Below are 23,377 nucleotides of genomic sequence, written 5' to 3' on the forward strand. Positions count from 1 at the left end.
CTCGCCTCAGATCACCTGACACGGACCTGCCGCCGCCGCCGTGGCTACCTTACCGTAAATACCCCAGCCCAGGCAGCAGCAAGAAGAAGCTGGCAGCGGCGGCAGGTTAGGGGTTAGGGGCGCAAATTACCTGCCTTGCCCCGGGTTAGGGGGCGCAAATTGCTTGCCTTGCCCTGGGTGCTGACAACCCACGCTATGCCGCTGTTGTGAATAAACAGAAAGCTCAGTAGATTGATCTTGGTGCAAAGCAGAATGAGTGGGAAAGAGATGAGAGCTCCAGCTGCTACCTGAGGAGATTTCACCCCTCCCATATCCAAGAATCTCCTGATGATCTCCTGAGGTCTCTGCTGACTCTACAGAGAGGAGGAGCAATGCACTGCTCTCTACTTAATTAGTCAAGTGAGTGAATCTGTGTGTGAGAGAGAGAGTCAGTCAGTGTATCGGAGAGTGAGTGCAAGAGATCGTGTTCAGAGATAAGATTGCTGCTAGGAGCAGCTGCAGGCACTCAGAGTATAGCATTGATTTATGCTCAGAATTTGTAGCTCTGTATATAGTTTTGTATCATAGTTGTAGCTATAGAATAAAAGGAAGATATTTTACAGAGCTGCTCTCCGAGTGGTTTATACTCTGCAAGACTCTGCAAAACGCTGCTGCGCAACGGCTGTATTATTGAGACAGTGAATCCGGTGCTCTCAGCTCCAAGCTGTGAGTCCACAGCACTGTGACCTGTTCCTGTGGGAAAGGAGGTCTCTGGCAGTGCTACCCAGCTCGCCTAGCCCAGTCGGGGCTGTAGTGCATGAGTCCAGTTGGTACACTGGATCAAGGGCGATGCTGACACTACCAGCCTGGAGATGGTGAAAGTAGGAATGACGGCATCATGCAGCTGTAGTCAACATTCCTTGGTTCTCCTAGAGATTCATGTCTGAAGTGTGTCTATGATTAGCAAAGAGCTTTGCCTGGTCTAGGCCTCCCATAAGCCACAATATAGTCTGCAAGTGAGGCTGGCAGGTACGAGAGGGGGATGAAGATGAATTTGGCATCCAGACCTGCAGTGTAGCGGCTGCGGGGGTAGCGGGAGGTCAGCGCATGCTGCATACAGTTCGTGACCAGGCAGAGGTCTGTATTCCTCCATTTACCGTTGAAGAACGTCTGGGAAACTAGAGGTGGAGGGGGGAAAAGAACAAAAAGAAATCATCCCTGCCTTGTAACTGACTGGGCACAGAGCCCTGGCATCTTCCACAACAGAACTGAAAGATCATATATACCGTATTTTTCACCCTCTAGGATAGGACGCACTTTTCCCCCTCCAAAAATGAAGGGGAAATGTGTGTGCGTCCTATGGGGCGAATGCAGGCTTTCGCTGAAGCCTGGAGAGCGAGAGGGGTCAGTGCGCACTGAGCCCTCTCGCTCTCCAAGCTTCAGGAAGCCTTGGGAGCCTCCAAACCCTGCACCTCCCCGCTGTCCCCCAGCTTGTGGGGCTGGCAGCAGGGAGAAGCACGCAGTGCGCCTTCCCACTGTCTCCTGACCTGATCTGGAGGCTGGCGATGGGGAGAAGTGCGCTTCTCCCCATCGCCAGCCCCACAAGCTGGGGGACAGCGGGGAGGTGCAGCGCTTCAGGCAGATATCCGCAAGGCATGGGAGCCCGGCGGGAAGTCGCGCCGGTCTCCCAAGGCTTGCGGAGAGCTGCCTGTTCTGGGGGCCCTAGCTTCCCCCGCCCTAGCCCTGCACCTGGGGGGGGGGGAATAATTTTTTTTCTTTATCCCCCCCAAACTAGGTGCGTCCTATGGGCCGGTGCGTCTTATGGGGTGAAAAACACGGTATGTGATATATATATATATGAATGAGAAGATATTGCTGCCAGATTTCTGAAGCAGCTGGACCTCAGTTCCAACTTTGCAAAGCTTTTGAGTTATAAGGGTGGGGGAGTACTTATGAGGCTGAAAATGGCAGCCTGTGTCAAGTCCCCCTGGACCTACTGTGGAAGAATTTTGTATCCCGAGGAGATAGGTGGATTGGTTTGTACAATTCTTCCTTCTTGCTTATTGGTACCTTTGCTTTATTGCTTGATTTACTGTTTGTGCTCCAGGTATAAGTAGCGGGAAGACGTGGCAGGCAAGCTTTTGGCTGAGTAGTACAGCTGCCAGGCATTAACTAAACTCCTTTCTGGAGAGTTCAGGTGCATCTTCGCAGCAGGTACTCACTGCCATACCCTTCCTTGTAGGCTATATTTCTGCCTTCTTGCTTCACAGTAGCCCACGTCGACCTCACAATTTGAGTTCAGGGATCACAGATTCAGTTCTGCCTGCCCTGCCAGTTACTGATTAACTCATCTGTTCCTGAGTGTTAGCCATGCCACCTGCCTCTTGCGCACTCGGCTTCTTTGGATCATGACATCTGCATGACACAGCAGATGTTTTTAGATAAATGTAGAAGGTACAGGGGAAGAACTGCAGAATGACCCATCTGCTTTTCAGAATGTAAGAGCTTCTTAGTTCATGTAGCTCACCTAACCCAGGTATGTGCCCAATGCAGTCCAGTGCAGACAATGTAGAATGTTCTAGGAAATGACCTGAAATGTCAATGGCAACTTCCCCTCTGGTTTCAGTGACCATTCGGAAGAGAGAAAGAACGGGATGGGCAATGTCTCATGGTAGGGGGGCAGGTTCCAGACAGTTTCAGAAAATTCACCACACAGCACCACAGTGTTTGACCGTGCCAAAGTCTACCATCTTTTCATCAGCATCAAAAAATATATAATATGATGTATTTATGATAAGATATGAAATGATATGCTAATATGATAATATACATGCGTGCATGTATCAGGACCCACCCTACTGGGGGAGGCTGTAATTTGTTTTTAATATCACATTTTAAATTGCTGTGACCTGCCTTGGGAACTAATGGGGAAAGGTGAGCAATAAAGCAAGTGTGTGTGTGTGTGTGTGTGTGTGTGTGTGTGTGTGTGTTATTGTTGCCATTGTCTGCTTCGGGAGACAATGGAGTGCAAACCACTGGAGAATCACAGGGCCTGAAGTGGCCTCTCTGGGGCACAAGCCTGAGCAGTGTGTATGGAGGTCCTGCGCTGCCCAGACAACAAGACCCCCCTCTTGGCCTCACTGATGTGGTCCAAAAGAAAGCAGAGCAAGATGTTTGGCACCAGCTTGGCTGCAGGAGACCGTCTTAGGGACTCCACTCCAGATTTGTGTAGAGTTTACTCTTCAGACTTTTCTAGACGGGTCACAGCAATTTAAAATTTAAAAAAGTTTAAAACAAAAGCAGCGGGTATGGATTTTTCGACGGGGTTTACTCCTGAAACCTCTTTCACAAATGAGAATAGCTGCAAGGTAGCGGGGGTTTAGGACCAGAGTTTTCCTTCTCTCTCTCTCTCTCTCTCTCTCTCTCTCTATCCCTGAGTGGGGCAAGGAAAAGCAATTTCTATGTCTCAACTCACAGTTATTCCAGTACTGCAGCCCATAGAGGTCTTTGATCTCAGCAGGCAACTTGTTCCATAAGTTGGTGAGGTTCGTTTTGTAAGTTTCATCAAATTCTGTTGCAAAGCTGCCTGGCTCTATGATGCTAACTTTGACCCCAAAAGGATGTAATTCACGCCTATGATGAAAACAAAAAATTTAAAGAGACAACATGATGACTCCTGAACCCAGAGTTCGTATCTCTCCCTGTGCCCAACCTGCCAGTTACAGACAGATTTCTTACCCATTTTAATGACTGCTTTACCAGAAAACAACACAAAAAGTTAAATAATAACTTATTTGGAAACTAGACAGTAACAATTATAAGGAACTATAGGGGAAATGCAGTGATAAAAGTGAAACCAGAAGATGAAACAGAAGGGGAGGAGGGAAGTCAAATTATGTTTTTATTTCTGAAGATGTACTGCATTTCAGATCTTTTGTAAAACTGAAAACTTGAAAAATAAAATTAACAAACAAAACAAATTGGGGATTGGACCTTGAGCAAGTGCAATATGTTATGCAGTGATGGCAAAATAAGGCATATGACCTGTTGGATGCTAATGCTGGGCTTGCACAATATCTGAGCTTAGTGTTGCTTATGTCTAGATATTTATAGGATCATTCTGTTCCTCTTCATTTGGTTGTTCAGTGAATAAGCAGCTAGCTAGAGCTATTATTTATACTTGTTTTAGCTTGCCTCTGATGCAAGCAGTTCATTGCTTCGTTTCTCCTTCCCCTCAATAACACTGCGAGGGAGGCTAAATAGAGCAGTGAGCTTCATGGTGGAGCAGGGGTTAGGATTTGGTTTCTCCAAGGCTTGCTAGGTGCCTGTGTGCCCTCACTCTTGCAAGCTTATTCCCTGCAGGTTTCAGCCATGTGGCTTTACCTGGCTGCCCTGCTGGGGCTTTACTTCCTTCACCGATGGTACCAGGAGAGACAGACGGTGGAGAACCTGACGGAGAAATATGTCTTCATCACCGGCTGTTCCTCTGGCTTTGGGAACCACCTTGCCAGGCAGCTGGATGCCCGGGGTCTGCGGGTGTTGGCAACCTGTACCACCCAGAAGGGGGCAGAGCAGCTGGACAAGGTCACCTCAGAGCGCTTGAAAACCACCATTCTGGATGTCACCAGTACAGAGAGTGTGGCGGCAGCGACGGAGTGGGTGAAAGATCAAGTGGGGAAGAAAGGTAGTTTTTTGTTGTTTTGCTTCCATGCTCTGGATCAGGCCAGGGATTATCTGTACCATCATCTGCTTATCTTTATTCCACTTTCCCACAAAATGTGACCTGAGTGACTCCCAATACAGTGGTACCTTGTGTTAAGTACTTAATTCGTTCTGGAGGTCCGTTCCTAACCTGAAGCACCACTTTAGCTAATGGGGCCTCCTGCTGCTGCTGCACCACCGGAGCGCGATTTCTGTTCTCATCCTGAAGCAAAGTTCTTAGCCCAAGGTTAGTGGAGTCTGTAACCTGAACTTTAACAAATCCTAGAATACATATCAACCAAAATATAGACCACAAGAATAATACTACATCCACACTTCCAAAATCTAGCATACATGCAAATGTTATGCTAGGTGGGAACCTGGAACAATAATTATCTCTTCTTCTTCTTCTTCTTCTTTTGAAATAATTTTTATTTGATTTTTACAAGATTATAACAATACCAAATCCATACCCACATTTAGAGATTTCTCTGAATCTTCAGACTTCCCCCTTCTGCTTCATGGGTCTTCTTATCAACCTTTTCAACTGCATATTATTTCCTCATCCAAATTTTATGTCACTCCATTTTATCCATAATAATTTCTGCATTACAAGTGTTATTGCAGTCCTGCTAATGTTTTCATCTGCTGACAGTGGTGTCTCAAGTTTGCCATTCTTCTCTGGTAAGGACTTTGTCTTCATTCCATCTCTGGGCAAGTAACATCCATGCAGCTGTCGTTCAACTTAAAAAAATAAATAAACCATTTTTTTGGTTTTCAATTACAATCCAATAATAGCCTCATTATAACAATACCAATTTATAATACAATTATTAATACCAATTGTTCCAATGCTGAATTATATAATTTAGATAAAGTGGCCCCCTGTGTGCTAAATTTGATGATTCTATTATTTTCCTAATTTCTGCCTTCCAAAATCTTATTAATTTCCATTACATTCCTGCCATAATAATAATCCCTTATACAACAACTGCAATATTAATAACTTCTATTTGTGTTGACATGTTAAATGATTTACGAAACTACATCCTTTTTCTTCCTGTGTGTGGCAATTCTTCTGCCTGTGGTGTTTCTTCCGGTCCTTGTAAGATGTTATGTCTCCCCACCCACCCAGTTGTTGCTGTTATTCTTCATGCCTTGGGCGGAGCTGATATCCCAATGTTGTTCCAGAAATTTCTCCCTTGCTCCATCCCGTGCTTCGTTGTTTTGCAACTTTAACAAATCCTAGAATACATATCAACCAAAATATAGACCACAAGAATAATACTACATCCACACTTCCAAAATCTAGCATACATGCAAATGTTATGCTAGGTGGGAACCTGGAACAATAATTATCTCTTCTTCTTCTTCTTCTTCTTCTTCTTTTGAAATAATTTTTATTTGATTTTTACAAGATTATAACAATACCAAATCCATACCCACATTTAGAAATTTCTCTGAATCTTCAGATTTCCCCCTTCTGCTTTATGGGTCTTATTATCAACCTTTTCAACTGCATATTATTTCCTCATCCAAATTTTATGTCACCCCCTTTTGTCCATAATAATTTCTACATTACAAGTGTTATTGCAGTCCTGCTAATGTTTTCATCTGCTTACAGAGGTGTCTCAAGTCAATTGTAAATTTTTCCCATTCTTTATTAAAGTTTTGGTCTTCTTGGTTCCTGAGCTTTCAGGTCAGTTTTGCCCTTTCGGCATAGTGGCAATAGCTTAGTTTGCCATTCTTCTCTGGTAAGGACTTTGTCTTCATTCCATCTCTGGGCAAGTAACATCCATGCGGCTGTCGTTGCATACATAAAAAGTCTTTTCTGTTCCTTTGGGATCTTGGTACCTACACTTCCTAATAAAAAGGTTTCTGGTTTCTTTATCAAAGTTATTTTAAACAATTTAAAAATTCATTATATATCATTTCAGTTCATTACATATCATTTCCTTTGGGAAAGAATAACTGTCTCTTCCTGCACAGGGCTTTGGGGCTTGGTGAACAATGCGGGAATAGGTGTCCCATCAGGTCCCAACGAATGGCTGACCAAAGATGACTTTGCAAAGGTGATCAATGTCAACCTGCTAGGGTTGATTGACGTGACGCTCCACATGCTGCCGCTGGTGAGGAGAGCCAGAGGGAGGGTGGTCAATGTGTGCAGTGTGAATGGACGCCTGGCCTGCTTTGGAGGCGGTTACTGTCCATCAAAGTTTGGTGTGGAAGCCTTCTCTGACACCCTGAGGTAAAAACAAGCTCTGTAGCTTACTTTTGGTTTGGTTTGGTTTGGTGACGTGGTGTTTCTCCAGGTGTAGGGAATAAAAAACAGGTGGTGGGAAATCAGGCTGCTGTCAAGGGCTGAACCTTCAATCACAGATCAAAAAGCAGACATTTGCGCTGTTTGAGAGATAAGGATCCAGCTCATGCTATGCCCACACTGGACCTGAAATACATTTGCTCATCTCCAGGTCTGCGGGGAAATATGTTTTTTTCAAAATGCAAGCCTGAGATGAGAGGGGAGGGGAGGGGAGGGTGGGTGTGTGGACTCCACAGATCTGATTGAATTTGCTCCACCACCGATGAGAACCCATCACCTCTGCCAGCCCCCCTCCAGACCCCCAGATGAGGATGCAGCCCTGGCAGCACAGGGGCCAAACCATCGTGCTAACTACCTCCCCGCCATTTGGTGAGGGTGAACGGAGAAGTTGTGGCTGGTTCTCAAAGATGGTTGGTTGTGTTTTGAGAGATGACAGCATCTTCAGAACAGTAGATCATCCGGGGGGGGGGCACCAGAAGGGGCAGGCTGGGGTACAGAAGGGCTTGCTGCCTCCTCCTCCATCACTACTGCTGCCTGCACCACCTTGTTGTCTCTGCCGGAATCCACACAGGGCCATCAAGGGGCTGCAGGGTCCCTGCCAGAGAGCTTGGTACAATTAGGACATGTTCAGTTTTTCACCTTTCAAATTCCAAAAATGGGGGTGCTAAAAAGTTGTAACATGACTTAGGAATTCAAAAGATATTTGGCTTCAATTGATACCATTTAGTTTTGATTGGTAAGTAAAACGTGTGAAATTGCATAGAAATCATTAAAAATGATTGCCAAGGACTTGCAGCTATGTTGTTGTTGTTGTTGTTGTTGTTGTTGTTGTTAAGCATTCATTACCTGACCTTTACAAAAGGCAAAATAAAAATTCTATGATTTGCTGAGAGCAGCTGATGTGCTTTTTAATCAAATGTAGGTTTACCAAGCTAAATGTTGCCAAATCAAAACAACAACAACAACAACAACAACAACAACAACAACAACAATTTATTATTTGTACCGCGCCCATCTGGCTGGGTTTCCCCAGCCACTCTGGGCGGCTTCCATAGAAACCAAAAATACACTAAAATATCACAGATTAAAAGCTTCCCTGAACAGGGCTGCCTTAAGATGTCTTCTGAATGTCAGGTAGTTATTTATCGCTTTGACATATGATGGGAGGGCGTTCCACAGGGCGGGCGCCACTACCGAGAAGGCCCTCTGCCTGGTTCCCTGTAGCTTTGCTTCTCGCAATGAGGGAACCGCCAGAAGGCCCTCGGCGCTGGACCTCAGCATCTGGGCAGAACGATGGGGGTGGAGACGCTCTTTCAGGTATAAATGGGCCGAGGCCATTTAGGGCTTTAAAGGTCAACACCAGCACTTTGAATTGTGCTCGGAAACGTACTGGGAGCCAATGTAGGTCTTTCAAGACCGGTGTTATGTGCTCTCGGCCACCGCCCCCAGTCACCAGTCTAGCTGCCGCATTCTGGATTAGTTGTAGTTTCCGAGTCACCTTCAAAGGTAGCCCCACATAGAGCGCATTGCAGTAGTCCAAGCGGAAGATAACTAGAGCATGCACCACTCTGGCGAGAGAGTCCGCGGGCAGGTAGGGTCTCAGCCTGCTTACCAGGTGGAGTTGGTAGACAGCTGCCCGGGATACAGAATTGACCTGTGCCTCCATGGACAGCTGTGAGTCCAAAATGACTCCCAGGCTGCGCACCTGGTCCTTCAGGGGCACCGTTACCCTATTCAGGACCAGGGAGTCCTCCACACCAGCCCGCCTCCTGTCCCCCAAAAAGAGTACTTCTGTCTTGTCAGGATTCAACTTCAATCCATTAGCCGCCATCCATCCTCCAACCGCCTCCAGGCACTCACACAGGACCTTTACCGCCTTCATTGGTTCTGATTTGAAAGAGAGGTAGAGCTGGGTATCATCTGCATATTGATGGACACCCAGTCCAAACCTCCTGATGATCTCTCCCAGCGGCTTCATATAGATGTTAAAAAGCATGGGGGAGAGGACGGAACCCTGAGGCACCCCACAAGTGAAGGCCCAGGTGTCTGAACACTCATCCCCCCCCACTTTCTGAACATGGCCCAGGAGGAAAGAGTGGAATCACTGTATAACAGTGCCCCCAGCTCCCAGCCCCTCTAGACGGTCCAGAAGGATGTTATGGTCGATTGTATCAAAGGCCGCTGAGAGATCCAGCAGAACCAGGAAACAACTCTCACCTTTGTCCCTAGCTCGCCGGAGATCATCAACCAGCGCGACCAAGGCAGTTTCAGTCCCATGATGAGGTCTGAATCCCGATTGGAAGGGATCCAAATGGTCCTCATCCTCCAGGCATGCCTGGAGTTGTTCAGCAACCACTTGCTCAATCACCTTGCCCAAGAATGGAAGATTTGAGACTGGGCGATAGTTGGCCATACTGGCCGGGTCTAAAGATGTTTTTTTAAGAAGCGGTTTAATGACCGCCTCTTTCAGTGGATCTGGGAATGCTCCCTCACAGAGGGAAGCATTCACCACCCCGCAGATCCCATCGCCCAGCCCTTCTTGGCTTGCTTTTATTAGCCAGGATGGGCAAGGATCAAGGAGACAGGTGGTTGGTTTCACGCGTCCAAGCAGCCTGTCCACATCCTCAGGGGTAACGGATTGAAATTGATTCCATGCAACTTGACCAGACAGAGCTCTAGCACTCTCCCGCCCCAGCCCTGCTCCCATGGTGGTATCTAGCTCCTTCCGAATATGAGTGATTTTATCTGCAAAAAACTTTGCAAAATCGTTGCAGGAGATCTTGGGGTCTTTACAAGGCCCCGGTGGTAAAGGTGGTTCCGTTAAATTGCGAACCACCTGAAAGAGTCTCCTGCTGCTGCTTTCTGCAGATGCAATAGAGGCGGTGAAGAAATTCTTCTTCACCGTCGCTATCGCCACTTGGTAGGCTTGACGTTGAGCTCTAACCTGTGTCCGGTCAGATTCGGAATGAGTTATCTGCCACCGGCGCTCTAGCCGTCTCAACGATTGTTTCATTGCCCTCAGATCCATGGAAAACCACGGGGCTGTCCGGGCTCCATGCAATCGGAGAGGGCGCTTCGGAGCCAAACAGTCAATAGCCCTGGTTATCTCTACATTCCAGCAGGCCACCAGGGAATCAGCTGAAAGGCCATTAACATAGGATAAAGCATCCCCTACCACTCTCTGGAAACCATTTGGATCCATTAGGTGGCGGGGGCGGACCATCCGAATTGGTCCCACCTCCCTGCAGAGGGGAAGGGTCGCGGAGAAGTCCAGTTGCACCAGGAAGTGCTCTGACCATGGCACTTCTTTTGTTTCACTTTTTCTTAGTGTCAGATCACCCACGCCACTAGAGGTGAACACCAGGTCTAAGGCATGTCCATGACTATGAGTTGGGCCAAACTTATTCAGGGACAGCCCCATGGAGGCCATGCTTTCCATGAAGTCCCAAGCAGCCCCTTGTAAGGTCGTGTCGGCATGGATGTTAAAATCCCCTAGGACAACCAAACTAGGTGTCTCCAGGAGAAAATCCGCCATGACCTGAAGCAGCTCGGACAGGGAATCCTTGGTGCAGCAGGGAGGTCGGTACACCAAAAGGAATCCTGTACTGCCCCTATTGCCCAACTTCCAGAACATGCACTCAGAAAACTGGATCTTCCCAGTAGGACGCCTGGTGCAAGCTAGTGACTTCATAAAAATCACTGCAACCCCCCCTCCCCGCCCACATGACCTGGGTTGCTGTGCGTAAGAGAAACCTGGTGGGCAAGCAGTGGCAAGGACAGGCCCATCTGCTTCCTCCATCCAGGTCTCTGTCACACATGCCAGGTCAAATCCTCCATCCACAATCAAGTCGTGGATGGCAGTGGTTTTATTCATCATTGACCTGGCATTACACAGCAACACCTTCAGGTCATGTGTGTTTCCCCTGTTGATTCCAGTATCCATCCGGTCAAGGCCAGACCCGGAGGCAGGGATAGTCTTCAAACAACGACTAAACCTGCCTCCTCGGTAATGACATGGTCTGGTCTTAGCGTAACTCCGCCTCCTGCCCATGATCACCGAGATCAGATATCCCAGTGCTTCCCCCCCTGTGGAACTTGTCCCAGCCATCGTGTTGGCTGGGGCCCCACTCCCAGGCAGCCCTGATCCCGCCCCCTTAAAAACAAAACACAAACTATACAGAACCAATAAAACAACAACAACAAAAAAGGAACAAAACAATTATACTAAAATTAATCCCCAACCAAATATCCATCCCACCCACCCCCAACAAAGGAAAAAAGGAAATAAAGAAATAAAAATTTAAATTCCCACTGACTGCTTGAGGACATTTTAAAGCACATTAACCACCTGGAACAGGGAAGAAATGGCAGAACACTTCTCATACTTCCCCAAAAGTTTGTTCCAAATAAGGGCCTGGGCCACGTCCCCTGGGCCAGTTGGAAAAGGCCCTGGAAGGGAGCAGGCCCTGCAGTCCTCACCCAGCCGATGTAACAGCAGATTTGAATTTCCCAAACCCAAACGCATACTTTTAAGACCCCTCACGGAAGAAATTTGCAAAAATTAAGCTTCCGTCCAGAAAAGAACACCCCCTAATTGGCCAAGGTGTGCAGCACTCAGGCACATGTCAGAAAAAAGGATGAGAGAGTAGAGCAACCAGCTAAGAAGGTAGGCAGAGGGCAGGCCTGGGTGGCTGGGTGACCCTGGCACAGACCCCACCTGCTCCTGCTGAGGACCCCTCCCTCTCGCAAGGCCACCAGCTTGGCTGACTCTGCCCTCTGCCAGGCCTGGCAGCCCTGCTCCCCCAGAATCCCCAGGCGCCTAATTTGTTTTGCATGCCCGGGACCTTTCCTAGCAGTCAAACAACCCACTATATTTTAGTCTTCAGTAGGAAATGATGTTTCTTGACTTTTCCTCCCTCATTCAGAAGAGAGCTCCATCCTTTTGGAATCAAAGTCAGCATTGTTGAACCAGGTAGTTTCAAGACACCCATACAGTCAAAATCAGCTGAGTCCTACGAACCTTTATGGAGCCGGTTACCTTCTGACCTGAAGGAATGCTATGGGCGGAAGTACTTTGAGCAATGTGAGTAGACCTGGGGGAGAAACTCAGTTTGGTATGAAAGCTACCTAGTTCACACTTAACAAAACAACACATGAATCAATGAAACAACACATGAACCAAAATTCAGACTCATGTAAATTTAGTAATGCACTTTCCCCAAACAATAATGTGTACAAAAATACATACTGTTACACAAGCCTGGTGTCTGCCCCCTCAACAACTCTGCACTCCCCCCAAAAGTCATGCCAAGTCTAATCCATATCCCAATTAAGCAAAACCCTGGTATTTATTAATTTCTGGGGCTTAGCTATATCTATAACAATACATAAGTAGGAAGTATGTATCAAAAGTGAAGCTAGCATACAAGAATACTCTGTATTAGAGAAAACTGCTTGCAAAAATGTGTCTCTTGTGGAAAATTGCATATAAAAATAATAAGAGAAATTGGCACTAAAATGCTGGTAAAATTTTGTGAGAATTTTCAAACCACAAACTGAAATGTGGAGAACTGAATTTAAAGGTTGAAGAAATGAGAAACAGAATCTAAAATTGACAGGCTGAGCCTTCCCTGACTGAAATTTCTTTTTTCAAATTTCTTTTATGAAACTATATATAGTGGCAGCTATGTATAGAAAATTATTCAAAACATCCACTCCAAGATGACACCCAATGATTCCACTTTCTATAAACCAATATTTCCATTAATCCTCAAACCCAGATATCATAAATTCATTTTCTTTTTCATGCAAAAAAATGTATAAGGCATTTCCAATCTTTAATAAATAGTGACAATTATTATTCTCTTATTACACACGTCAACTTTACCATCTCAGCTAAATCCAATATTTTTTACATCCATTCCCTCATGGTAGATAATGGTGAATCTTTCAATCTTTGCGCATAGAAGAGTATTGCCACTGTGATCATGTATTGAAATAATGTTCTGCAGTCTTTTTCTAATTGTCTATCCATTATTCCTAGCTGGAAAAGTTAAGCGATGTCAATTGAATGTGAAACTTAAAAATGTTCTGCATCATTGTATGTATTTGAATCCAATATTTCTTGGCATTTTTACAAGTCCACCAAGCATGACAAAATGGGTCTGCATATTTTTCACACTTCCAACAAACATTTCAAACACCTTTATACAGTCTAAATAATTTCACTGGAGTTAGATACCATTGGTACATCATTTTTATGTACCTAATCTACACCTTCAGCTTCCAAAAGATTCTAGGTGCCACCTAGGCTGTTGCAAGGATAATGTTTCTTTTGCTTTGTATTTCTCACAAACAGGTTGCCAAATAAGCAAATATTTCCAAAAGGCTGGCAGCGACAACCTTCACCTGGTCACCGACTGCATAGAACATGCCCTGACATCCTGCTCCCCTCGCACTTGCTACTCTCCAGGCTGGGATGCAAAGTTCTTGTACATTCCTGCCTCTTACTTTCCAATGTCCATCGTTGACTTCGTGATGAGCCACATTTGGCCTAAACCAGCCCAAGCAATATAGGGTTGTTGTTTTAAAATAGCGACTATAGAATAATCAAAACATACAATACAACAAAGTAAAGAACCAAGAGGCAACTTACTATTATAGATCCACCATTCATAATTAGATAGTACTTTGAAACATAGGAAGGTTCAATCCAAGATTGATCAAGAAAATTGGAATTTTATTTTCATGGAAGCAAAGAGGGCTAATAGTACAGTAATGAGTATTCACATTTATAGTGAATGAGTATTCACATTTGTCAGGGGTTCAGGAGCAGAGGCAAAGCAGAGTGAGCAAATGGAAAGTGAGGAGGAGGAGTACGAAGGGGGAGCAGGCAGTGACAGTGGGCAGAGTCAATCCACAAGCCTCTCTAGCGAATCGGAGGACTCACAGAAGGGAGCACCGATGGCCAGAGCGAAGGGGGTTCCAGGGGGGAAGCCCCAGGAGGGAGGGGCCAGCGGGGAGTCCCTGAGCAGCAGTTGGAAATCAGGACCAGCTTCTCCACCAGAGCGCAGTGGGGAGGGGGAGTCCCAGGAATCGGGACCAGTGTTCTCATCTCCAGCGGGAGGAGAGGAGTCAGGCTTGGCAACGCCCACATCAGGGAGCGGGGAAACGGTCAGAAGGAAAGTTACCGGCTGGGCGCGCGCGCCGAGTTCAAATGTACAGGAGAGCGGCACAGCAGGGAGTCCTGACAGGGAGCCAGGTCCTAAAGCCCGCCGAAAGGAAGGGCGAGACTCAGGGGGGTCAGCATCAGAGGAATCCAGGAAGGAGGTAAGCTCAGAGGGCAGAAGGACCCAGAGGAGGAAAGAACAGCGGAGGAGGTGGAGCAAGGCTAGAATCTTAAACTGGTGTGGGTTCAGCAGCGAGTCAGAGGGAACTTAGCCGGTCTAGCGTCAAGACGTGGGTGTGCGCGCCCAGAGCTTGGAAATGGAAACTAAACTTCAATAAAGACTTTAGTATATAACATCCACTGGGCGTTGGTCCTCTGTGAGCTGGGACCTAGCGGCAGGCCTGACAGTAAGTTCCCTCACAACTTTTTTCCACCAATTTTACAACCTCGTGGCGTGTGGGAAAGCAGCGGGGGGTGAAGATTGGTGCTTCGCGAGCTCACGAAAAACAGGGAAATGACTACCGAAGAGAAGATAGCGAGTCTGCAAAACGCAGTGACGCAGCTGACCGCAGAAATTGCAGCGTCCAGAAAGAAGGAACAGGAAGCAGCTGCTGCCTACCAGGATCTGCAAACCAGGTTTGAAACGCTCACTACACAGAGGCTACCGGCCACCAGACCAGAAGGGATTGGGCTGGGGAATAGAGGAGGGAGCCTTGTGTCCCATTTCAATGGGGACCTGCAGGAGTATCCTAACTTCAGAGCAGATGTAATATATGCCCTGCAGCTGCTAGACCAGGACTTCAAAAATGAGGAGGAGAGAGTGGGATTTATTGTTTCGCATTTGCGGGGAGAGGCGAAATTGTGGCTGCGGAATCTCTGGAGAGATAAGGATCCAGCCCTCCATGATGCAGTTGCCTTCGTTAAAGCGATGGATGCGTGTTTTTTGTCTGAGATTGATGTTGACATCGCCAGGAGACAGATTCATGGGCTAAAGCAAGGAAGAGCCACTGTCCGGCAGTATCATTCACGCTTTTTCGCATTGATTAATTCACTGGGGTGGGAGAAAGAATCAGCTGCCGTCAAAGACCTGTTCTGGGAGGGGCTGAATGGAGCTGTGAAGGACGAGATTGCAAGGGGGGAGAGACCCCAAACCACCAAAGAGGTTGTGCAGAGGGCTCTTACGATTGGAGTGAGGCTGGAAGGACGCCCTTGGGAAAAAGAGGAAGGGCATTGGGGACGCACACCAACGAAAGCACCACCCCCCTTTCCCAAGGAAGCGGCGCGGGCTAGATCCCTGCCTCCAATGGGAGGGGGAGAAGAGCCGATGGAGATAGGTGGTGCTAAGGCTCAGTCCACGGCTGGAGCCCTAACGCCGAGAGCAGCCAAAATGAAGCCTCCTAGAGGGACCAGGAAGTGCTACATCTGCGACAGTGCTCAGCACATGGCAAAAGAGTGTCCCCAGCGGTTTCACAAGCACACTGCAGCAGCAGCGACAGTAACAGAAGCAGTGCAGCAAAGAGAATCGCAGCAGGAAAACTCCACTGTCTGGCTGGAAATGGAGCCTCTGGGGGCCAGCCAGACAAATCAGTGAAGCAATCCCCAGGGACATTGCAGCCCACGGACCCCCTCCCACCCAAACCAGTGGTGCAGCTCACCGCATCCCTTCAACTTCCCAATGGGCTCACTGTGGAAATTCCCATTACCATTGATTCTGGGAGCAATGCAGATTTTATAGGCATGGAGTTCGTCCAGCAACATGGCATAGCCCTTCTGCCAGCGACGGTACCTCTGAACGTCGTCACGGTGGACGGCAGGGAGCTACTGGGAGGGCAAGTGCTGCAGCAGACGCCGCCTATGGTGATGCGTATTGGTAATCACCGCGAAGTCATCAGCTTCAACGTCACCAGACTGTCGGACACGCCCATAGTGTTGGGCATGAGTTGGCTGGATAGGCACAGCCCGGCGTTAGCTTGGTACCAGCGTCAACTAACCTTCTGCTCCTCCTACTGCGCAGAACACTGCATCCTGGCTGACTTGGAAGGTGAGGGGCATGAGGATGGACCACAGCTAAACTTCGGCATGTTGCAAGCAGTACCCAACAAGTACAAAGAGTTTTTGGAGGTCTTCTGCGAGAAGGAGGCAGACAAGCTGCCGCCCCACAGACCCTACGACTGCAAGATTGACCTCCTGCCGGGGGCGACGCTGCCGACGGGGAAACTGTACTCCATGTCTGAAGATGAATTGCAAGAACTCAGAGAGTTCATAGAGCACAACTTGAAGCGGGGATTCATCAGGGAGTCCAAGGCGGCAGGGGGCAGTCCCGTGTTCTTTGTAAAGAAGCGGGACACGCCCCAGAAGAGGCTGATCGTGGACTTTCGCATCTTGAACCAGAAAACCAAGCCCTCAGCCTTCCCTATGCCCAAGATCGATGACCTGCTGGCGAAGGTGAGGAAGGGTCTCATCTTTACCAAATTGGATCTGCGCGGAGCGTACAATCTCATTCGCGTGAGGGAAGGCGACGAGTGGAAAACGACCATGTTTACGCCGCTGGGAACTTATGAATATAGAGTTATGCCTTTTGGATTAAAAAATGGTTCCCACTGTTTTCAAGCCTTCATGCATCATGTCTTGGCGGGTCTTCTCTACAAGAAGTGCGTATGCTTCCTGGATGACATCCTGATCTTCTCAGAGTCGCAAGAGGCTCACGAGAGAGATGTCAGGGAAGTTCTGCAGAGGCTGCGGGAGCACAGGCTGTACGCCAAGCTGGAGAAGTGCCAGTTTGACAAGACGGAGGTGGATTTCCTAGGCTACAAACTGTCCGACAAGGGACTGGCCATGGATGGTGCCAAGGTACGAGCAGTGCTGGACTGGAAGAGCCCACGCAATAGGAAGGAAGTCCAGAGGTTTGTCGGCTTTGCCAACTTTTATCGCAAGTTCATCAAAGGTTTCGCCATGCAGACAGCGGCCATCACCGACACCCTCAGTTCCAAGAAGAAGAAGTTCATCTGGACGGAGCAGGCGGAGCAGTCCTTTCAGAAGCTCAAGCAGCTATTCGCTTCCGAGGAAAACCTGCTACACGTAAATCCCAGCAGGCCCATGAGAGTGGAGACGGACGCCTCGGACAGGGCCGTGGGAGCCGTTCTGTTGCAGCAAGACCACCAGGGGGACTGGAAGCCGTGCGCTTTTTACTCCAGAAAACTCAGCAAAGCGGAGCAGAACTACACCATCTGGGACAGGGAGTTGCTGGCCATACATGCAGCCTTCAAGGCGTGGCGGCACTTTCTTGTCGGAGCCAAACACACGGTGCAGGTCCGCACAGAACATAAGAACTTGGAGTATTGGCGCACGGCGAGGTTCCTGAACCAGCGACACATCCGCTGGGCGGAGTTTTTTGCAGACTTCGACTTCAGAATTGAGTACATCCCAGGAAACAACAACGTCTTGGCGGACGCGCTGTCCAGGAAACCGCAGTATCTGGAAGCAGAGGCACCGGCAGCGGCCAAGCACATTTTCACACCACAGGCGTGGGCATGCGCGTCAGCCACGGTGGACCTGGACGCGGTACGCCGCGCGCTGCAAACGGACTCTTTCGCCCGGGCCAAGATGGAGGAGCTGCGCAGCGGCACGGCGAGGGACGACGAATTCCAAGTACGCGACGGCCTGCTCCTCCGCAAGGGAGTCCTCTACGTACCAGGAGACAGCCTCCGTGCGAAGGTACTGCAACAGCTGCACGACGCGCCCAGCGCGGGGCACTTCGGCAAGGAGAAGACGGTGGACTTAGTGGCCAGAGACTTTTGGTGGCCTAAGATGTGGGGGGATGTAGCGGACTACGTCAATAGGTGCGACACCTGTCAGAGGGCCAAGCCTGTACACCAGCCGCCGGCGGGCCTGTTGGAACCGCTACAGACACCGTTCGAACCGTGGGAGAGGGTGGCACTGGACTTTGTCACGGATCTGCCTAGCTCGAGGGGCAAGACAGCAGTACTCGTGGTAGTAGATCTGTTCACCAAGATGGCCCACTTCATTCCTTGCGCGAAGGTGGCCACGGCCAAGCAGACCGCTAAGATGTTTATAGACCACATGTTCAAGGTGCACGGCCTACCACGGTCTATTTTGTCCGACAGGGGGCGCCAATTCATCTCCAACTTCTGGCAAAAGCTGATGGGTTTCCTGAACGTCAAAGTCAGCCTGGCGTCGGCGAGACACCCGCAGACTAATGGGCAGGCGGAGAGGGTCAACGCCATCATGCAGCAGTACCTGAGATGTTACGCGAACCAGCAGCCCTCGACCTGGGTGGACTATCTACCGTTGGCCGAGTTTGCCTACAACAACACGAAGCACGCGTCCACGGGGGTGACACCGTTTTTCGCCAACAACGGGCGGCATCCCAGAACCTTCCCGGGGTTGGACACAGTGAGGGAGGGGGAGCCGCAGGGAGCAGAGGCCGTGGCAGCGGAGTTGCAGGAGATACACGAGCAGCTCAGGAGGCAGTTAGAGATGGCGAAACAGGCTTACAAAGTGCAGGCAGACCGACACAGGAGGGTTGGGGAAGACATCCAGGTGGGAGACTGGGTCTGGTTAGCAGCCCAGGCAGTTCCAGCCAGATTGTTGGCCAAGAAGAAACTCGGACACAAGCAGCTAGGGCCTTACCAAGTAGAGGCGCAGATCAACCCAGTGGCCTTTCGGTTGACACTCCCGGAGGGGTCCAGAATGCACCCGGTCTTTCATAGATCAGTGCTCACACCCTACAGAGAGCCCCACAGGTTTCAGGCACCAGGGACGGCGCCAGACCCGCTCAGGGAAGCGCCCAAAAAGGGGGGGTCGCCGAGAGGGGAGCCACTTAATGAAGCCACAGAGATTTTAGACTCAAGGTGGGGGGAGGACGGGATTGAATATCTTCTCGCCACAGAGGATACCCCGGCCAGCACCAACAGGTGGGTGCCGGATTACGCGGTGGAGGAGCAGTGGCTCAAGGAAGAATTCCATACGCTTTTCCCGCACAAACCCATGCCGGCGGACTTTTTCGACGACTGTCTGTTCACACCCACCCTTTCAGCCAGCACCTTCCGGGGTTTCTCTTCAGCGGAGGACTCGGTTCCGGGAGGCAGTTCCCCAGAGGGATCGCTCTCGGGTTTTGGCACGGGGGGATCTTATTGGTGGGAGGACCAACCCGAAGTGGGCTGGCGCAGAGACAGGCCGAAGGGACCCGGGGAAGTGGAGTCCCCGCAGGCGACAGGGGGAGAAGGGGTCTTGGGTGATTTGGGGGCGGACTCAGATTTCGAACACACCGCTCAGGAGATGGAAGCGGAGGAGATCGCCGTCGACGAGCCCTTGGGGGACTTCCCAGACTTATCCCGATGGCTGCATGCCTCGGGGGACGAACTGTATCCTGGACTCACCCCCACAACACTGGAGCACCCGGAACCCGCACCGAAAGAGGGGGAGGGGGGAAGGGGGGGCTTCGAGGGGGGGATGGATGTCAGGGGTTCAGGAGCAGAGGCAAAGCAGAGTGAGCAAATGGAAAGTGAGGAGGAGGAGTACGAAGGGGGAGCAGGCAGTGACAGTGGGCAGAGTCAATCCATAAGCCTCTCTAGCGAATCGGAGGACTCACAGAAGGGAGCACCGATGGCCAGAGCGAAGGGGGTTCCAGGGGGGAAGCCCCAGGAGGGAGGGGCCAGCGGGGAGTCCCTGAGCAGCAGTTGGAAATCAGGACCAGCTTCTCCACCAGAGCGCAGTGGGGAGGGGGAGTCCCAGGAGTCGGGACCAGTGTTCTCATCTCCAGCGGGAGGAGAGGAGTCAGGCTTGGCAACGCCCACATCAGGGAGCGGGGAAACGGTCAGAAGGAAAGTTACCGGCTGGGCGCGCGCGCCAAGTTCAAATGTACAGGAGAGCGGCACAGCAGGGAGTCCTGACAGGGAGCCAGGTCCTAAAGCCCGCCGAAAGGAAGGGCGAGACTCAGGGGGGTCAGCGTCAGAGGAATCCAGGAAGGAGGTAAGCTCAGAGGGCAGAAGGACCCAGAGGAGGAAAGAACAGCGGAGGAGGTGGAGCAAGGCTAGAATCTTAAACTGGTGTGGGTTCAGCAGCGAGTCAGAGGGAACTTAGCCGGTCTAGCGTCAAGACGTGGGTGTGCGCGCCCAGAGCTTGGAAATGGAAACTAAACTTCAATAAAGACTTTAGTATATAACATCCACTGGGCGTTGGTCCTCTGTGAGCTGGGACCTAGCGGCAGGCCTGACAACATTTATTAAAGAAAATAAATTGTGGTAGGATCGCTCCAGTGTTTTTTATAGACATCAAAAACATCCACTATATAGTGACATACAGTGGTATCTCTGGTTAAGAACTTAATTCATTCTGGAGGTCCGTTCTTAACCTGAAACTGTTCTTAACCTGAAGCACCACTTTAGCTGATGGGGCCTCCTGCTGCCACTGCACCGCCACTGCGTGATTTCAGTTCTCATCCTGAAGCAAAATTCTTAACCCGAACAGAAATCAATCCAGTGAATATTGATGTAGGTTTGAGGGGGTCAGACTGCATGATGCCCTGGGCCCCTTCCGGTTCTTGGGCTTCTGTATCAGTGGGAGTAGAAAGCATGAGAACAAGTTTTCCAAACCATTCCCTTTGTCTAGGCAATTGTAAGACAATGGCCATGGCTGGATACTTAAGCACCATGATCATTATCCCAAAAGAATGAGCCGTCCTGCAAAAGCTACAACTAAGTGATGGTGTCCTCCCCCCCTCCTCACCTGGCCAGTAGATAGAGAACAGGGGTGTAGCTGAGCTAGAAAGCAGGAGAAGCTAGAAAGACAGATCCATGTCTGATCTGTGCTGGGCTTTGGAGCTCCCCTAGAAACCTAATCGGGGAGCAAGATCTATTGGGGTGGGGTGGGGCCACCAGGGGCGCATTGGAAGATGGCCGACAATACCATCTCTCCGGCTCACACGAGGTAATTAAGAGGCTGATATGGGAATATGCAGCCTCTGTTGTTGCCCCTAGGACACGGGGAACACTGCCTTGCCTGCTGTGGCCATAAATCACCCCCGGTTCCGAAAGAAGGGGGTGAGGGCACTAGGCACAAAACACTTGTGTGGGTCTGGCTCTTCTGGACGCTGTCTCTGATCGTGCACTGGCTGCAGCAACTTGAAATAAACAATTAGAAAAGAAGCAAATGCACATATTTCAAGTGAAGAACGGGAGTGAAGACTGCTAATTGAAGTGTCATCACATACAGCTCCCAAGTTAAAACAGTACAACGCATCATCAGAGATCTACAACCTCTCCTGGACAATGACAGTTCTCTTTCTCAAGCTCCGGGAGGAAGACCTTTCATTGCCTACAGACAGCCTCCCAATCTTAAACAACTCCTAACCCACAATAATACTACAACCAGACTTAACACGGACACTGGCACCAGAGCCTGCAATAAACCCAGATGCCAACTTTGCTGCCACATACACCCGGACAACACCATTACTGGGCCCAACAACATCACACATACAATCTCGGGACTATTTAATTGCTCATCGTCTAACATTGTGTATGCCATCAAATGCCAACAGTGTCCTTCAGCTCTCTATATTGGACAAACAGGCCAAACCTTACGCCAAAGAATAAACGGACATAAATCTGACATCAGGAATCACAAGACAGAGAAACCAGTAGGAGAACACTTCAATCTCCCAGGACATTCTATACAAGATCTCAAAGTAGCTGTTCTATTACAAAGGAATTTCAGAAATAGACTGGAAAGAGAAGCTGCTGAATTGCAACTTATTACCAAACTTAAAACCATGGAGAGACCTGGTCTGAACAAAGACATTGGATTCTTATCTCATTATACATGACAAAGCCATTTTTCACCTTCTCACCCCTTGCTTTTTCCTGTAAGACCTATTGCAGTCGTTAAGAGTCGTCAACAGGCTCATCACAGCTATCGGCCAATCACCCATTCCCACCACCCTTCTGAGTAATACCCCTCCCCACCTTCTCACTATATAGAAGGGTCTGGTGACTTCTGTTTCAGTGTATCTGAAGAAGTGTGCATGCACACGAAAGCTCATACCAAGAACTAACTTAGTTGGTCTTTAAGGTGCTACTGGAAGGAATTTTTTTTTGTTTTGTTTTGACTATGGCAGACCAACACGGCTACCTATCTGTAACTGAAGTGACCTCTGCAAAAGGAGCGACGGGTTGGATTTGACGGAATATAACATGAAGAAGATACATCAAAGGTTTAGTATGCTGGAGCGGGACTGGATGGGGGGGGGAGACTTTTTTCCCTTTTCTTTTATGTGATTAACCAATAACCCCTCCCCAACCAAGAAAGAACCGTCGCATAACTGACCTAAGCAGTATGATTAAAAACTGTGTGGAGATGAAATACTAACCAAAAGTTTGACTTATGGAGATCGAGAAAAGAGCAAGGGCTCTTGGAATGGCGCAGTAATAAAAAGGGAGTCGCCATCTTGGCAGGTTCTGTCGAAAGATTTATGATCGGGAGGAGGAAGCTTTATTTTCATATTGGATTCCTGGCAGAACCTCCTCAGGAATGAGAAACGGAGTGACCGACCTGTGAAAAATTTAATGAGTAGACGGTAAGAGTGTTTTTCTTTATGGAAGCGATGAAATACGGTAGCCGTCTTAATATGACCCTTGGACGAACGGAAAAACCCACACAGGATTACAAATTTGTTTCAACCCGCTTGTGGAGACTATCAGAGGTCACAAAGACAAAAAGAAAGGAAAAATATATGAAAATAACAAGAAGAGATGTGGAAAACAACAAGAAAGGATTGGATAGAATTGTGAACATTATTTGTGGACATTAAAGCAGCAGCAACAAGAGGATTTGATCCCTTTCGGAACTTGAAATATGGGTACCCCCAACAAAAAATTTAAAATTCGGCTTTGTAATTTGGAATTTATGTGATTTGATTTAATTGGTCTGTTAATAAAAATTATTCAGATAAGATCTATTGGGGTGTTCATGCTCCATCGTAAGGTCATTTTGAATTCGGATTCTGTCTCCCGCGGCATTAGCGACCCCTCCCAGTTTGGTGTCTTCTGCCAATGTGATGAGCATCCCCTCAATTCCTTCATCCAAGTCATTTATAAAGACGTTGAACAACAACGGGCCCAGGACAGAACCCTGTGGCACCCCACTGGTCACTTTTTCCCACGGTGATGAGGAACCATTAATGCAGGCAT

General features: G+C 48.8%; 3 protein-coding genes across 2 annotated transcripts in view; 2 read left to right on the forward strand and 1 right to left on the reverse strand.

Annotated features, from left to right (window-relative positions):
* HSD17B6 (hydroxysteroid 17-beta dehydrogenase 6) overlaps positions 1-23,377 on the forward strand; it is a gene marked incomplete at its 3' end in the record, with an annotated part of 129,238 nt that overhangs the window by 88,397 nt on the left and 17,464 nt on the right.
* Positions 1-23,377, reverse strand: part of LOC309332214 (retinol dehydrogenase 16-like) — a 107,015-nt gene that overhangs the window by 76,511 nt on the left and 7,127 nt on the right. The gene's annotated exons all lie outside the window — the stretch shown is intronic.
* On the forward strand, positions 3,846-13,760 carry LOC309332224 (retinol dehydrogenase 16-like). The gene is made up of 4 exons (XM_081845246.1): positions 3,846-4,663; positions 6,670-6,928; positions 11,926-12,083; positions 13,359-13,760. The coding sequence occupies exons 1-4, from the start codon at positions 4,351-4,353 to the stop codon at positions 13,574-13,576; spliced, it is 948 nt and encodes a 315-aa protein (XP_081701372.1). The 5' UTR covers positions 3,846-4,350; the 3' UTR covers positions 13,577-13,760.

This window comes from Podarcis erhardii, assembly GCF_964252035.2.
Source record: "Podarcis erhardii genome assembly, chromosome: 2".
Classification (NCBI taxonomy): domain Eukaryota; kingdom Metazoa; phylum Chordata; class Lepidosauria; order Squamata; family Lacertidae; genus Podarcis; species Podarcis erhardii.

What these genes read in the sequence shown, in the direction of transcription:
- LOC309332224 (XM_081845246.1), top strand. Translation starts at nt 4,351, where the DNA reads ATGTGGCTTTACCTGGCTGCCCTGCTGGGGCTTTACTTCCTTCACCGA. An exon ending in AGATCAAGTGGGGAAGAAAG is followed by an intron (nt 4,664 to 6,669) that starts GTAGTTTTTTGT and finishes CTTCCTGCACAG; the next exon opens with GGCTTTGGGGCTTGGTGAAC. An exon ending in GCCTTCTCTGACACCCTGAG is followed by an intron (nt 6,929 to 11,925) that starts GTAAAAACAAGC and finishes TCCCTCATTCAG; the next exon opens with AAGAGAGCTCCATCCTTTTG.